Source organism: Falco biarmicus, chromosome 5 (assembly GCF_023638135.1).
Source record: "Falco biarmicus isolate bFalBia1 chromosome 5, bFalBia1.pri, whole genome shotgun sequence".
NCBI classification, from domain to species: domain Eukaryota; kingdom Metazoa; phylum Chordata; class Aves; order Falconiformes; family Falconidae; genus Falco; species Falco biarmicus.
In genome coordinates, this window is record NC_079292.1 from 69,922,231 (window position 1) to 69,939,500 (window position 17,270).

A 17,270-nucleotide genomic window follows, 5' to 3' on the forward strand; every position below is an offset into this window, starting at 1 on the left:
GGGGGAGGGGCAGCTGTCCCAGCCCGGTGTCCCCACAGTCCATCCGGGGCCTGCGGCCCTCGAGTCGAGCGGGCAGGCGCTGCGCCGGGGCGGTCCACGGCGGCTGGGCCGCCCCCCCCCCCCGCCCCGCCGGGCCGCTGCCGTGAGGAGCCGCCATGTCGCAGCGGCGGGCCCCGGAGGCGGGGCGCTGCAGCGGAGCCAAGTTTCACTTTCTGTCCCGGCTGCCTGCGAGCGGGAAATGAAAGCTGAGCGGCGCGGTGGGCGCTGCTGCCCGCTGACGCAGCCGGCGAGAGCAGAGGCGAGGCAGCGCCGCTCCGCCCGGCAGCACCGCCCCGGCAGGCGCTGCCCCGCTGCCCTCCCTGCCTGCCGCCGGCCTTCCCGACTGGCAGCGGCTGGGCCGGCGCCGCAGACAGGTGCTCCGGTGCGGGGAGACGTGGTGCCCGAGCCCGCCGGCGCCCGTCAGCGGGGGCAGCGTGAACGCCGAGGCTCGAAGTGCGCCTGGTCCTGCGGGAATTGGTAAGAAACCTTTCTGTTGGTTTGTCAGATGGGATGACCCAGAGCTGCGGCGTGCTCGAGGGGGAGGGCGGCGGGGAAGGGGGAGCCGGACAAAGGTGGGAAGTCTCGTTTCGGTCACATCTGAGAGAAGTGTGGAAGTCGAGGGTTCGAATCCCCGCGGCAGCCCTTCAGGGAGTGCCTCAGGGCAGCCGCCTCCTCCCCAGGGCTGCCCACCTCCCAGCCCAGCGCCACCCCCCAACCGCCTGCTCCCCAAGATAGCTGTGAGGAGAAAGGAGCTGCTGGTGGCGGGGAAGGGGTGATAAGGGGCAGAGGTGCTGGTCCCTCCTCAGGCAGCGGGGAGCTTCGGGGGCTGCGGTGCAGGGGTGTGAGGGGACCGGTGGGGGTTTGAAGCGAGAGGCCGGTGCCTTGGGAGGGCAGGTGGGCTGTGAAGCAGGTCAGGGTGACAAGGGAGGGCAGTGGGCTGAATGAGAGGGCTGGATGGCTGCAGGGTGCTGGGTGCGAGGAGGGTATCGCCACTGCCTGTTCTCTGCGTGGTGCTTGGCTTGGCCAAGCCATGTGCGCTGAGGGAGCGGTGCTGAGGCTGCCCCTGACCTGCCGAGGGAGAAGCAGCCCCGCGCCTCCCGTGCAAGATGGGAAACCAGGCCCAGAGGGGAGCCAGCTCCGCAATTGCTATACTCGCTTACCAGGTGTTTTTTTTTTTTTCTTTTACATTTATTCAGGGAAAGGAAAGTTAAGTGCAAATCTTAGGAATGCTGTATTTCTGATAGCCAAAACGAGGCAGTTCTGTGCAAGGGTTGGGAAGTTGTGTCCGTGTCCCTGGCTGCCACGCTGAGGTTCGCACTAGTAGCGCCTGGGTGCCTGGGGGAAGAGTTTCATTGAACCAGAGACCCAAAACCTCCCGTCTCTCTGTTACCCTGCACCTTCCTGCTCTAATATCTTTCTACCTATTTCTCAAGTCACCCAAAGCGTTTTAGCTCTGAGCTTGCTCTCTCGTCTCACCCTTAATCCAGCCTGTACTACCACAAGCTGTATCTTGCAAGTTTGCCACGTCCCTAGCTGTTGTTTAGCTGCCTCTGCTGTGCCTGTCCTCCTCCTTTCTGTCTCCTTCGGCATCCCCACTGGCTGTGAGCATTACTTAGCTTCTGGCTGATGCTATACCAGCTAAACTGGTGGCTCTTGCAGTAGAAGTACAGATGGGCTCCTGTTCCAGCTGGGCTTTCCAAAACCTGAATGCCTCGTTAAATCATTTCAAGGGGAGCAGGCAATGTGAGTTCAGACTCTGTTTTGCCAAGGAGGAAATCAAATCCAATTTCTCTTTTCCTCTGTAGCTATTCTGATCACTGGGTTTGGTTATAAAAAGTAATACTCTTGAATCTATCTTTGGAAGTCTGAGGTTTTTTTCCCCCAAATAAAACTCCTCAGCAAATCTGGCAATACTTAGCGAATTTGAGTGTATGACGCTTAGAGTTCAGAAGTAAGGAATCAAAAGTACAGTTGGGGAAAAAGTTTTACTTAAGCTTAAAGATAATAATTAGGGGAAAAAAATATCTATTTCTAGTTTCCCTGCCTGAATCTTCAGAAACTTTGATATTTAGCATTATTAGGCATAGTTAACCTGAAAAATAACATGCTCTAAAAGCAAAGATTTTCTTTTTGTGAAAGGCAGAACCAGGATTTTTTGCTTATTTCTCTTTCTTGACATCTTTTCTTCATTCTTTCAGCACCTGGCCTCATGTTCATTTTATATGCCGTTTCAAATTTGTAAAATAATAATTTCTGAGCATTTGTTTTACGGTGTCGTGTCGTCTGTGTCCGTGTCACGTCCCGTCCACCACCTCACCCCCACCCCCCGCCCCAAATGCTTTCTTAAGCATATCCTTTTTTCTGATTCTGCCTCCCTGTTGGAAGTTTGCTTTTAAAAGGTTTCATTTTTGTGTAATTGCATTTGAACATTCGTCACATTGTTTTGCTTGCATATTTTTACTTTAGTGATTTTTTTTTTAAGCTTTTATTTAAAGAGCTAGTAATTGTGTCATAAGAGACTGTGGGAGTAATGGTCTGTCCAATATTCCCTTGAAAATCAAGACATTCTAATGGTTCTCTTGCTTAAACAGTTACTTTGCTTGTGATCACTTGAAAGAGCAAATGCCACCGCCACCCCGCCACCCCCCGAACATTTAGGTGCATAAAGGCCTTTAAAAATTACAATCCAAAGTGCCACAGTAGAGCAGTGACTGAGGTGCTTAAAAACAATGCAGGGAGCCCAGTACAGAAAAGAGACAAATGTTTATCAGCTCAAAACGCTAGAGAAGGTGAAATGTGCCCTTTTGAATACTTAGGATACTTTTGGTGATAGAGCATTACTTTTTATTAAACAAAGGAGTTTTGCAACATCTGCCGTTTGAACATTTGTAATCATATTTTTTTACCAAATCTTTGACAGGGATATCTGGAGTTCCCTGGCTAGGTGGAGCTGTTTCTGTGGAACTGAAAGGTTCACTTATTTATTTACCCACAAACGGAAGACAGGATGTGCAATTGCCATCAAGCTCCCCATCTGTTACCTTGCCAATAGCCTGCACACCTACAATACCCATGTTAATTCAAATATAGCAAATGCTGTTGCAGTAATCTTACTAATTTTATTGACATTCCAACTTTTTCACAATAAAAATACCAAATACGAAGACAGATCCTGTGTTTCTGGGTGCTCCCCCTCTTTCTGATCTTTCTGTGTCTTTCTGCAGTCCTGTCTTTGTACAGTAATGTTGATGGGACAAAGAAGTGGATGTCAAGAAAAGAGCAAGAAACTAGAGCTGGCACTAAGTGAGACAATGAAGGCAGAAGCAAAAATACAAAATAATGAAGAAGAAGCCGAAGAGCTGAAGGCCAAAGACCAGAGGCTAGCATCAGTCTTTGGTGTGGCAGACTTAAAAAATGGTAATAATGTTTTGTCTATTCTTCACTCTCGTATTTTCTGTTCCTAGTGCCTGCTGTTCCATTCTCTGTCCTTAGGCTTCATTTTCTCTTACTCTTTACCTCTTCACTGAGGAGTATACAGATGATTCTCATTTTGCCCTGCCAAGTAACCATTTTGGTGTTTTGGGAAGGGATTACATGAGGATCTGAGAGCTTTTTCCCATTTTAAGTCTTTAAATTGTCTATTGCAGCTGAAAATATCTAGCTGCTGGCCCTGTCACTTTCCAAACACAGCCGACATTGCTTCTGGATTTGTTAAACCATGGAATAGGCCCTAGTTATTCTACTGCATCACTAGATTGGCTTATCAAAAGCTGTCATCAGTATTTCAGGTGTACGTACTGTTCCATCCCAGCTATAGCCCACCCTTACCGCTGACTGAATGCATTTCTGAGTTTCTGTTCCATGTCCTCTCTCCCTTTAGTGCTGACTTCAGAAAAAAACCTGATTTCTGACCATGCTTACTTCTACTGCTTTGAGGCACAGAATACACAGTCTTTTTAGATGCATTGTGAGCAGCTGTGACTTGCTTTTTCCACTTCTCTCAGGCTAGTTCCTTTCTTTGAAACTGAGACAAAGAATACCAGAGGTAGGCTGAAGGGGAAACTTGAAGCCTGTGTGGTGGACAGCTAGCTTGTGGTCCCGCATGTAGCTCTTTGTTTTGTTACTATGCTTGGCTGTGTAAAAGTCTGAATAAAAATCCTCATACAGGCAGCCTTTGACTTCTGCTTTATTTTATGTTTAGGTGTGTTACGAGAAGACTGAAAATAAAGGAACTGGGAGACATCTGAGTTTCCTGATCCAGGCTTGCTTTGATTTTTCTTGTCAGTTGCCAAACAAAAATAGGTGTTACCTGCTTGAGTGACATAAGAATAGATTGAACACTTTCTCAGATCTGACCAAGATGCTGGGCCTGTACACTGGATGGCTGAATACGTGCAAAAGGAGTTAGCTGCTTCTAAGTAATTTTCACTTTCTTTTCTGGTACCTATCTGCAGGCCTCACTTCATCTTTTTCTGTGCCTACAGGAGCTATTGGACTATACAACGTTGGACAGAGCTGCTGTCTGAACTCTCTGCTCCAAGTGTTCTTCATGAATATACACTTCACAGGGATACTTCGAAGGTACCACCTCTGCGAGCTACTTGAGATACTTCCATTGTTGCTGTGTTGTTTCCACTCCTTTTTTTCATATAGGATGTACATTTGAAGGCTTGGATCATAGAGGTGCTAGCAAGGTACTTTCAGATCACTCAGCAAGGTCTCTGCCTTATTGTGTCTGTCATATACAGACTAGGGCCTGCAAAAGTAGAAGTTGCAGTGTTCTGACTTGTCATCTATGATTCATGTGCTGTTTGCACACTGGTAAGCTGCAGTCTTGAGCTAAGTCCTTATGACTTATATCTCTCTTTTTCCATAACATGGTATGAGTTTATTCCAGGTGTACTCATAGGCTGTTAAAACTAAAGGATGTGTCATGTACAGCCATATCCACTATTAATTTTTTAACTTTAAGTGTGTAAATATAAACATATTGTTATCCATAGCCTCTGGCACCTGATAGTCCTGGCTAGCACTTGATAGAGATGAGTAAGTATTGTTGCAGATAGAAAATAAATAGTGTTATTTTATTTTGCTTGACTGTGCTCCCTGCTTGTTTGTGAGGAAGATTTAGTCTTCTACCTCCCTACCAACCACACTAATAACTGGTTTCATTTGTCTTCAGTTTACTCAGTTCGCTGCAGCTTTAATCATCTAAGTGGATCATTCCTATTAAGTCCTCCTTTCTCCAGATTTCTTACATGCTCACCATTGTGCAGAGGGGGAGGAAGACAAGTTACAGACATGCAGAGATGAGAAGTGTCATAAATGGGCAAAGCTAAATAATGTAGACAGTAGGTTACCATTGCTATTTGAAGAAAGACTTGGAAAAAAACTGTGGACTGCAATAAATTGAGGGTGGATAAAGAGCTTTCCAGCTGGCATATAGTTGAAATACAAAAATTGTGATATACAGGCCCATGAAATTTTGAGGGTGTGTTGAGAATGAAGTTGTGAACAGGTGGGAAGTAAAAAGAGCTCTGGAACTGTCTGTAACTAATGTTATTTCTAAAGCCCAGGAAGCATTTCAGGTCCTGCTCGGTTTGCCCCTTATTCAGGAACAGACCAGCTTCAAATTGTGACCTTTTACTTTAGAACTGTCTGCCTGCATTGTGGAATGAGCTAGTGCAGGTGTCTGCTTTCCCTTTTTCCTTCTTTTGCTGGAAACATGCCCATTCTGGTTCCTCTTGAGCTGCTATCTGTGCTATCTGCCTCTGCTCCTTCAGGTGTGATGTCTAATATTTCTCCATTGTACTGCTTGATTACTGGTCACATTGCTGCTTCTCTTTATAGGATCACAGTGCCACCATGTGCTATGCAGAAGAGGAGGAATGTCCCATACCAAATGCTCTTGCTGTTGGAGAAGATGCAGTGTGGCAAGCAGAAAGCTGTTTCTCCCATAGACCTTGCTTGCTGTCTTTCAGCATACAGAGTGAAATGTAAGCAGTGCTGCCTCATGCCCACCTCTGTCTGCAGACCAGGGATGTTAATTATCAAGTATTAAGCAGTGCAGACTTTGACATCTCGTTCAGAGGTTCAGAAATATGAGGAGTTAGGTACATGATGATGTAGTGCTCTTTATAGCTGCCTCTCAGTTGTGAGTGAGATGCTGTGTCTTGGGGGGGAAAAAAGACCTTGCCCAATATCCTTGATGATGTCTAAAGGGTGGGAAAACTGTCAAACTCCTAGAAGACTCAGCTACTGATACTGGCCAGAGGGAAAAGGCTGTGCAGGGCAGAGAGAGGACAACCTGTAATGCTATACTGGCATGATAATAGTGAAACAGCCGCTGTTTCTTAATAGAAGGAAGGGATCATGATGAAAAGATACTGAGGTCATCCAGATTTCCAAGGGTAGAAACCGTATCCTTCCTGTTCCTTGTTATAAGGGCAGAGAGAAGAATTTTCTGGTTTAACCTCCCACCTGGGCAGTGTCCCAAAGGAGAGAGATTGTTAAATGCACAGGCATTAGGTGACAGGTGACAATGGGATGCTGAGGGTCTATTTATGTGCAGAAATACACATGTATATCCAAATGCCCTGATCTTTTATCACATAAAAGCTAGAACAGGACAGCACTGAAAGGGACAGATGCTAGCCAGCCCAGACTTGTGTTAAGGAGGAACATGAGATAACCTGAGTGTTTTCTGTTTGCATCATTTTCTACCCTGAGACTGAATGGCTCTGCAGTACGCCTTCACTCTTCCAGTTAGAGATGCCCAAAGAGAGTTTGTAAAGCTCGACAGTTTCCCACATTGTCCTTCTGCTTTAAAATTCAGGTGTGGCTCATATAGTCCTGTATCCCAGCAATTGATGCTTTACCTGAATCACAGATGTGCTGTTAGACATGAGGAAAGGTATATTTTCTGAGCTTCATTTAGTCAGGGATGTCTGTAATCTTACTAGCACCCAGCTGAAGCCCCTGCAGACTTGCAGGGAAGTTGAAAGCACTTCCACCTCAGGGTGGGTTTTGTTGGATTATTCCATAAAGCTTGTTTCACCTATGATCAAGTATAGAGGTAGTCCACAAATACCGAGATTTTGCTAAACTATGTGTAGTTTTTACACAGTTCCTAAATCTTGAGTTCATGGGCTGAGAACATCAGTTCTTCACGTTCAAGGGGATGGATTTCCCCCCCTTTGAATTCAATCTTGAGGCAGTTCCCTGCCGAGCCATTTGAAGCAAGCTGTGGCTGTATCCCACCATCTTAGGTTTCTTAATGTGCCAGTTTAGCCAGAGTGTAAAGCCAAAGCGTGATGTTACTACGTCCTTGGCTTCCTGTGCTGAAACTGTGTGCTTTTTCCCTGGGTAAGAATCAAGGGGATTATATCATTCTGTGGATGAGACATATAGATAGGCCTCGCTATCATTTTTGTCTCAGCACTCAGGAGTGTTACAGCCTTAGCGAGGGGCTGGGGGAGGCAAATCTATGCAGTAACGAGGGTGAAAAAGAGAACAGAATCTTCCCCGTATTGTTTCTAGGAAGAACTCAAACAAATGTAACCCTCAACTCAGTGAAGCATCTGAGCCCTGTCCTCTAGTAAGTGTTGGATATACTCTTGACCCTTCATCCAGCGACAAGAACGTGACTTTTGCACTGGGTTGTACAATGGGGCACTCGAGCCCTCTCATCTTCTCTCGCTGCCTGCTCAGGTCACACAGGCACATTGCAGCTTGTCTCCAATCTAAGCTCTGCCCCTGGCAGGGAGTGGCAAGGCAGCAAGAGACTGGATCTAATGGGGATCAATAAATCTCCCTTTGCTGTCTGTGGGAAATCTGTGCTTGGTGCTATCTATAATACTGATTGAGGCTGTGTTTTCTGTTTGTCCAGTGTTTGTGCAGCATGATGCTGCCCAGCTCTTTCTGAATCTCTGGAACTTGGTAAAGAAGCAGATGAAAAAGCCAGAGCTGGTAAGGACTATCACTGAAACGAACACAAGGTCCTTTGGGCTTTGTCATGTATGGTTTGCTCTGTTTCTTGAATCCTGTTCACTGACAGCTGTCCTAAATGAAATTCTTAAAGTTATCCCCTATTTGGATCTTTCCTTGCATCTTTCAAATGGGAGAGGGAATCCTGATTTCATAGGCTTCCAGCATTTTGAATCACAGTTAACCTTTGTTCATCCTACTTTTAGGGCACACCAGGTACTCCGTTCTAATAGGAGAGCTGATTAATAACAAAAAGATTGATAATTTTGCAACACTGAATTTAGTTGTCGTGCATTTCTTTTTTTCCCCAACTTTCTGTAAGCATTTATTGGTGTGTCTTGACACAGCTTCTCCATTCTTTGAATTCAGCCATGTGTATTTCATTGAAATTAGTCAATGTTAGTAAGTTATATATATGACAGTTCCTCCCAGGGAAGCTGCGTAAGGTAAGAGAAAAATGACTCTTCTTCAACCAACTGTCATAGTTTTATTCATACAGAAGACAGGCTTCTGTGACAGTTCCAAACAAAATAGTAAAATTCTGCATCAAAGCAGGTATTTCACTGTCTGATCTTGTTATAGGCTGTGCCTTTCCCCTCTGCTAGGGGATGAGAGGAAGGAGTTGTTCTCCTTTAAATGCTGAGAAGTGCCTTGTCCACATAAGTCAAGCCTTAAAGCAGTAACATTGTGTGAAGTAACCATGTCCACATGGACTTTCCCACCCACAGAGGGAAATACCTCAGCTGTGTTCTTAGTAAACCTAGTTTTGGCTTTTTTTTACCCCCCAGGTTGAAGAGCTGAGCAATTTGTACACTATCTGTGTACAGGAGCACCTGGCATGTCAGAAATGCTCTTTAGAAACAAAGAGGAACAGCAACATGTTAACTCTTCCACTCCCGGTGTTGGATTCCAATTCTCGTGCGCTGAGGACTCTGGTAAGTTCAGTGGCAGCACTGTTTCCTTAGGAAGAAGATTCCCTTCTGTTCACTGTGGGAGCCTTCTCCTTGCAGCACTGGTGTCTCCTGGGACTCATCTAGAATCTCTGCAAGAATCTCCACGGGGTGCCTGGGACTTTGGAGTCATCTTGTCTCATTCACATTTCTTTGTTTTGAGGGGTTCTAGATTTCTCAAACAATTTGTTTGATTTTGAGGGATGGAAAATAAAGTCCTTGTTAAAAAGAATGTTAACTATATACTTTGCAAGACTCAGAGACTCATTACTGCAGTGATGTGTACCTGTGAGACTTTAGGTACCACAGTGAGGCGCCCTAGATAACTGGTAATCCCTGGCCAGACGCGCTACATTTGACAAGCGCGGTGTGTTCTTTTACTGTTAAATCAGTGCTGCTGTTTGATAGCTAGATACAGCAGTGATGTAGGTGCTATGTAGGTGCTGCCACAGATAGACACTGGATTTTTCAGGTGACAGTGGACCATTGGACCATATTTATTTTCTGATTACTTTATACTGTCTCAGCCTAAAGGAACCTCTTTCAAAATCTCTAAGGCTTTGAAGCAGGTATAACAGATACTTACATATCAATGTATTTTTTGTGGAAAATGTGGAACACTTTTTTTTTGGTAAAAAAAATATTATTTTTCTTCTCTTTTTTTTCTTTTCCATCGAATGTAATCACACAAGCAGCTAAAAATAGGGTACCTTTTTTTATGCTGCTAGGCAATCTTTTGTCCTTTGAATAAATATGCCTTTTGTAGCTTTGCTGTTTGCTTGTACCCTGGGAAGCAAAGTAGAAATAGAAATCTAGCTTGAAGGAATTTGGTTCAAAGAAATATCCTCTGACTTCTTAGGAGAAATGTCTGCAATACTTTTTCCATCCAGAAGAGCTGACTGATCACAACATGTGTTTCTGTGAACAGTGTGGAAGGAAGACACCTTTTCTGCAGGTAATCAGAGAATTATGTCCCCATATATCTCTTATACCCAGAACTCCCTTTAGGACTGGTAAGGATTGGGGAAGTACTCAAACATACCAGTTTAAGAGATCAGCAACTCAAAGATTTGTCAGCCATGGCAGTGTCAGCCAGATACAAACTTCATGCATCTTTCTTGTTAGTTGTAGATGTAGCTTTAGCAACAAAAGAATGCTTTCATGGGTTTTAATGTAAGTTACCAAGGGACGTAGCATTTCTGTGCCAGTGGAAAAGCTTCTATTATTATATTGCATTTCCACTGTGGGGCTTTGCACTGCTGCATAGTTCCAGGGGTAGGCAAGAATATGTTACTGGAGCTGTGCATACACATAAAAGTAGGATATTGTAGGGTGATTTCCTTTCTTCCCTGCTCTCCACTGGGCTGCCCATTTTTTGCAGTGTTCTCTGCTAGCTGCTGAATTAACTGTTTCATGAAGAGGCAAGTGCATTGAAGAGAGGTGTGTGAGGGAGACTGCTTCAGCTCAAGGCTTGGAGGGGACTTTCCATAACATTTCCACCATTGGGCCGCCTCCAAGGCCATGGTGCATCCATATGTTTTGGTGGAAGTCATGGCAGCAGAAGTAATATCAACAAAGGCAGGGCTGGAAGGAATGAACTGTCAGCTTGGTGTCCTTCACAGAGCTCTAGTGGCCACACATCACAGGGAAGTTGGCTTGCCTCCTCAGCCACCTAGTGCTACCCACCTAGAGTTAAGAAAGCAGATGAGAAATGAAGTAGCCCTTGGGACACCCAATGCTGAGTGCTGACCACGCTGAAGTTGAGAAACTTGGTTATCACAGCTGTGTTACATATGTGTGTCTCATGTGCAGATGAGCTACAAACGTTTGACATCTGCTCTCTGGTGGAATTGGCAGTCATTCACGCTGGCACTGGCTGGTCCTCATGCTACATTCACTGGGTGGCAATGGCTGCTTCCACCCCACCTCCCCAGGGTTTGTTTCTTAGTTTTCAATGGCATTATTTATTGCTTTACAGAGCATGAAGCTAGTCCATCTGCCACAGACTCTGACCATACACCTAAAGCGCTTCTGCTTCGAAGAATCGGCCTACATTCACAAACTTAGTCACTATCTGCCGTTCCCACAAGACCTTGATTTCAATGCAGTCTTGACAGAAAATCAGTGCCAAGCAGATGACAGTGAAAAGGTAAGATACTCCTAATGCCCTTTTTAAAAAGGGCAGATTTTCTTCTCCCTTCTGCTCAAGTCTCTTAAAACTAAGAGATCACACCAGTTCTTGCCTCAGTTCAAAGCACCCGTCTTAAAAATGTATGTCTTGGGCTTTACCTGTGCCTGGTGTTGTCTTGCATCCTATGGTTTTAACTGGTTCAGGCATTATTCAACTTGCTGTGTTCAGATTAAATCACCAAAGGCACCACAACTGAAGCTTTCTGCCATAAGGAGAAAAAACAGGCTTAAAAAAAAAAATCCCTTTTTTCTGAGAGTGTTTAGTGTAACCATTTTCTTCCATTTCTAAATGTGCTAAAGAAAAGATGCAAACACAGTTCATTTGGGTGACCAAATCCAGACATTGTAAACAGTGTCTTAGAGGCATCTTCTGTCCTGTGGTTCAGCCTCCAGTGCAAGATGGCCTCAGTGAGCAGCAAACCTACTGCTTGGCTCACGTCACCAGTCCAAGACGGAGGAAGTCCATTCCTGGAAGTTTCCCATGCAGTGGTGTTTGCTGCAGAGCTAAGGTTAGCCGAGAGATGATGGCTTTGCCAAGCAGCTGAGAGTGACCTGCCGTATTGTAGATCTGTTCCCCTAACTGAGAAATAACAAGGGAAAGTGGCAACAGCAAAACCTCATTGGTGCAGTGTTGGCTGCAGTGTAACTCCTTTGCTGCCCCTTTGCAGTCCTACTGTCTTTTTCACATTCCTGTGATCTCCAGGGAGACTGTCAGCCCATAGCTGGCAGGCAAAACTCTGAAGGTAAGAGTGAAAACGGCAGGATCCTCAAGGCCAATCTAATCTTTCTCCTTTTTCCTTATGAAACACACATTCTTGCTGTCCTGGCTGCTGCTTCTCTTCAGCCAATGGAAAATGAGAATTGCTGCACTAAAAGTTTCTCTTTGTGGCTCTTCACAGGCTGCCTGGCAGTACGAGCTTTTTGCTGTTATTGCTCATTCAGGATCAACTAGTTGTGGACACTACTGTGCCTATATTCGAAGTCTCACAGAATGTAAATGGTATTGCTTCAATGATTCTGAGGTTTGCCAGGTGAGGAGACAAATCCATGTTTCTTTTGTAGCTTCCTGGACACTCCTCCAGGTCTCATTCAGTCAGACTGACTGCTAATTAAAGAGAACCAGGAAAGAAAACTGAAGCTGCAGAGCTTTGTGCACTTCGTCCTCTGCTACAGCATACTCTGAGCTGTGGGCAAAGCATCTCTAGCTTCTGTACTAAACAAGGCCTCAGGTTCTGATGTGAGATTTGCAGAAGCAGCCATTCCCTGTATGCCCTACTTTATGTACTCTAGATCTGTTTAATGTATGTCTTCAGAAGAGGTAAAAGAACTGTTCTTCGTTGAAGGATAAAAGCAATAAACCAATTTATTAAAAGGTGTTTAGCTCTTGGAAGTACGACTTAGACCATTCTTATGAGAATTGCTGTGCTGTCATCACTATGTGTCCATCTGCTAAGAGTTTTTACCAGCTGCCTCTTGTGTGTTTTTCTTCTCTAGGTATCATGGGATGATGTTAAATGCACCTATGGACACTCCAACCTCCACTGGTAAGCAAACATGTCTCTGTTTTTACCTAATGCTGCTCTAGGGTTTGGAATGAGGGTAGCAAGGAGAGGGATGACAAATGGTTTGAAGTGCATATTGCCTGGGATGTACTGGGATGCAGGAGGGTAGAAGAGGCATCCTTGTATTCTAGTTACTCTGATGTGACTGTATATGACTATACCAGGAGCCTGCAGGATTACTGAGGAGTCACAAATGGGACTGCCAGAGTAGTCTTGTTACTTACGATTGCTGCTTGGACCCTATATCTGGACTGAAGTCAGATATGTCAGTCAGGATTCCTCCATGCTTTGTATTTTGATCCATCATAAGAGAATGAGCCATGGAGGCAGATAATCCCGTCTACAAGCTATACCACTGCCAGGGAGTCAGCTTTATATGCTGCCTCAGGACCAGTGGAGAGGGATGGTGCAGTTGACCTAAATGTCAAAAAGCTAAGCAGGAACAAACCTGGGAGGTTACTTACAACCTAGATCTTCATACATACATCATCTTTTGTTTTTCTTTGCTTCCACAGGGGAGAAACAGCCTATCTCTTGATTTACATGAAAAAACACCCTCAGTAGCCTTATCCAGGAGTATCAGAATGTCTTGGGAAGCTGTGTGTTGTCCGTGGAGCTTAGCACCTCTGTGCCAGTGTGGATGTGTCCAAACGTTCCACAGGAAAGACATTCTGCACTAAGTGACTTCTGCCTTCACATTTATTTATTAGAAAAGTGCAGGGGTTGCACCTAGAAACATTTTCTTTCATACATTTTGATATTTATGTGATTCTATATATTAATTTCCTCTTAAAAGATAGTAAAGTTAATCCTTGTCTCTGCTGACTTTACCGGTTTCTGTAATGCTGATTCCTAGATTCCAGGGAAGATTTGGCCTGAAAACCTGTGTGATGTTCCAGGGAGGCATATGATATGGCTGGAGAGCTGTGATAGCCATATCTAGCCAGTAAGACTGTAAGAGCCTGAGACTTACTCTGCCCTTTTAGCACCATGTTAGATGCCGGCAGGCTGGGCAGGGGCACCCCAAAAGTCTTCAGAAACAGCTGGAACAGGGACCAGGACCCTTATGACACATGCACCAGTGGTGTTTACTCCTTAAAACCTTCCTGAAAATGAATCGCTGCAAGGCTTGAGATGTGTTTGAAAGATGGTGTCAGCGTAAGGAGGTATTTTTAAATCAGGAGCTATTGTAGTAGTTCTGCAAGGTGAGTTTGTATATATTTATACAGATGATTATTGTTTTAGCATGCTTATCAGGCATATGTATGCATTTTCTTTCCTGTATAGAGGAAAATATTCAGAGTAACAGAGATTCTGAAGCCAGCTAGTGATTTTGCACAATACAATCCATACACTGTAACAAGAGGAGAAGTGAGATGCCTTGATGTCCTTGAACTTTTGGGATTTTCCTTTAGTACTTTAGTACTTTAATACAAGCCAGCTGCAATTGTCTTGCTCTCTCCCTTCCTTCTCTGCCCATAGAGTGGAAATGTCCCTCAAGCAGGAAGTGTTCTGAAGAGAACAATTTTATAAAGAGAGTGAGTTATTTTAAAATTTGTTGAGTCCTGTCACTCTGTGCTGTTGGTTCAGCCCGTGCTCCCATGGCAGGACCACACAGCTGGAGGGAAAATCTAGAGTGCTAGAAAGGAAGGTGGTAACGTAACAATCAGAAGAGTGTTCTAAAAGTTCATTGCAAGACTCGGCTGTGAGGAAAGTTAAAAACTTCGGTTATGATGCTTTTAAAGCTCTTGTGGTAAGTCTTGGTGTACCACAATCTGTGAAAGGATCAGTGATTCTAGTAGTTTGAGATCTAAAAGTACCTTCTAGCCTAATGTATTATTTGACTGTATCTTTACAAGGGTGCTATTTTTGTGAGACTGAGCACATTTTAAAATTACTAGTTTAGTTATAATAGCAACTATATATAACCTACTTTAATTTTGCTAATGGTGAATTTGTTCCCAAATCATGTCCGTTTTCTGTCGATACATGGAAGGTAAATTGAGAAATCTTGGAGCATAGCTGCAAAATTTATGATCTAGCAGGTATTGATTTCACTGTACTAGCAAGGTCCATTATTCTGTTCAACTCTTTCTGTATTTGTACTGTTCGTGCTGCATTAAAAAAATTCCCAGTGTATTGTTTGTCACCAGTATGAGGCGTTTTCAGCTTCTTCACCTTTGGGAATGGGTTACACTCTTTCTAAAGCACCTTGCAGTGGGTGAGTGAGAAAACCAAGTTCCTGTCTGCTTTATCCAGCACTGTGTATTTGTGAAGTAGCTGAAAGATGGTGCACTTCCTGAAATGGAGAAGTTAATGGGTTAAGAGGCTGAGAAGACTTCTAATTTGATACAACCTGAAATTGAAAACCAAGCTAGGTGTACGAAAGATGCCTCAAATGTGTCATAACCTTCCAGGTATCTTAGCAATTGCTTCTTGATGGATGACATATATGAAGGATCTTTTCAGTCAGTATCTCAATGAAAAGTAGTCAATGTTTTTTGAATAAACTAGTATGGGATAAATTCACTACAAATAAGTGTTGTGGATTATTTTTGGTGTGTTTTTCCTAAACACCGTAAACACAGGTGGCAGGCTACAGGCCATATGCACAGAGGTTGTGTGCTCAGGTTAAGTATTCAGGCTAAAGCTGCTGCTGATGTTTAGCTCAACAGCCAAGGAAAAAAGGCTAAACCTTCCTGCCAACTTCGTCCTTGTGCTGGAGACACAACAGGTTTATTGTCAAGTTTGCCATCACGTGAGCTTATATTACTTCCAGATCCTTATGGGCCGTGGAAGGAGCAGAAGGGCATGCAAACTGCATTACATATAGATTTAAAAACTCTGCCTGACTGAGCTGCTTTTGCAAAAAGTCACCATGGCTGCCTGTGTGTCCACAGCAAAGTTTAGTCTTACGCCGTATAACTGCCTAAGGATGATTTTAGCTAAGTGCATGGGATTCAGTGCTAGTGTACTGACAGACAGTTACAACATGGAGACTGGTTACAACATTGAGTACACCTCGCCCAGGGGCTGGCTACTGAAAAGCACTACCTGAATTTCTGCCAGAAAGAAAGTTTTCTGCCATAGAAGCACTGCAAGGGAATCTGATTATATGCCCTGTGTTTGAGTCACTGTGTGAATGAAGCCTAGCACAGACAGTAAGGGTTGAAAAGCCAGGTAAAGCCAGTAGTACGTGTGTGGAGAGATTATTCCAAGTCCTGGTAACTCTTCCTGTCTGTTTTTTGTTTGTTTTGGGATTACCCTATCTTAAGGGAAGGAGCAGTAGCAAAATACATGTGCTCTGCTTCATATCTGACAGACCCCTCCTCAGATTCAAATATTCCCTACCTTCAAGAAACACAGAAAAATGGAAGAAATAAATATATGTAATAATAAATATCACATGCATGTATAATCTCTAAAAGTTGAATATGTTGTAAATCCAAAAATTTTACATGAAAATAAAGGAGAAATAATTTTTGATCCTTTCTTTCCAGTATCATTTCACTTTACAAGAGTCACTTACCAACTAGTTATCATTGCTATTTACACAAAAGCGCTGCACATGAGACTTAAGTTTGAAAAGGACCTATTCTAATACAGATTTTAAAATGTGGGTTTATAAAACTGTAGTTACTCTAAACTACAATGACAGGTGTAAATCACATTAGGACTTCGCGTTACTACTGATTTTAGTAGTAATGGCTTTACTGATAATTTTGTGGATCACAATAACTGTTGTGTGTCATAGATTCCAACAGCAGATCCCATGGTAGTATTTCCTGCAGGGGAGTGGTGGTAGTTTTAAGTCCTCAAAGGCATCTTGCAATAGGTTAAACCTGTGCTGAACAGATCCTCTCACTGGCAGTTGCTGCCTTTTTCTGCCCCCTGGGAAGAGCTTCCGCGTTTGGCCCCCTGGAAGCCAGCCACTACTGGCCTCTCACTTGCCCCTGGCATTTCCTACAGTGCTGCCTTTTGGGCAGCTTTGCCTTACTGGTCTCCTGTCCTTAAAGCCAAGTTTCTAGTCCTGCCCTGGCTGAGGCCCGTGCTTGTCCCAGGGATGTTTTGGTGATGCCAAGCTGGGACTGGCATTGCCAGTCACGTCCGTGCTGGTTTTTCTTCTGTAACACGGCTTGGGCTTGAAGCTGTGAGCGGAGAGCAGCACCTTCCTATCAAGTGCAAACAAACCTCAAACATCTTTTGAAGGTATTCTGTGAAACTATTAGTTTTTAGAAGAGAGCTGTTTAGCTCTGTCTCCATGCTGTTTCCCACATGGCCGCCTTATATTTTATCAGCTTCAAGTCGGCAGGCTCAGCGCTGTTTGCACCTGCCTGTGGAAATGTGCCCAGGAGTCACCAACGCTTTAGAGACCGTCATAGATAACAAAAACTTCTGACATAAGTGAAGTAAAAAAAATTTAAGAGAAATGCTTTGGAGCTAAATCTACCTAATTTAAAGAAGTCATCAGTGCTGCAAAAACTGACCAAGGGCTTAAAAATACAGGCAAATCGAATGAAGACCTTTGCACAGGCTTAAGAAA

General features: G+C 44.2%; 1 protein-coding gene across 5 annotated transcripts; it reads left to right on the forward strand.

The window, feature by feature from the left end:
• Positions 1–259: 259 nt before the first annotated feature.
• USP18 (ubiquitin specific peptidase 18) lies at positions 260–16,213 on the forward strand. Of its 5 annotated transcripts, XM_056340929.1 has the most exons (12): positions 266–516; positions 1,236–1,349; positions 3,264–3,456; positions 4,524–4,620; positions 5,890–6,035; positions 7,928–8,007; positions 8,814–8,960; positions 9,835–9,930; positions 10,954–11,124; positions 12,065–12,196; positions 12,660–12,709; positions 13,243–16,213. In XM_056340929.1, exons 3-12 carry the CDS (start codon positions 3,282–3,284, stop codon positions 13,289–13,291), a joined length of 1,143 nt encoding a protein of 380 aa, XP_056196904.1. In that variant the 5' UTR covers positions 266–516; positions 1,236–1,349; positions 3,264–3,281; the 3' UTR covers positions 13,292–16,213. The 5 variants fall into 5 exon arrangements, with proteins under 5 accessions (XP_056196906.1, XP_056196907.1, XP_056196904.1 ...); XM_056340930.1 differs by lacking the exon at positions 1,236–1,349 and having other exon boundaries at positions 3,280–3,456; XM_056340928.1 differs by lacking the exon at positions 1,236–1,349 and having other exon boundaries at positions 268–516.
• The last annotated feature ends 1,057 nt before the right edge of the window (positions 16,214–17,270 follow it).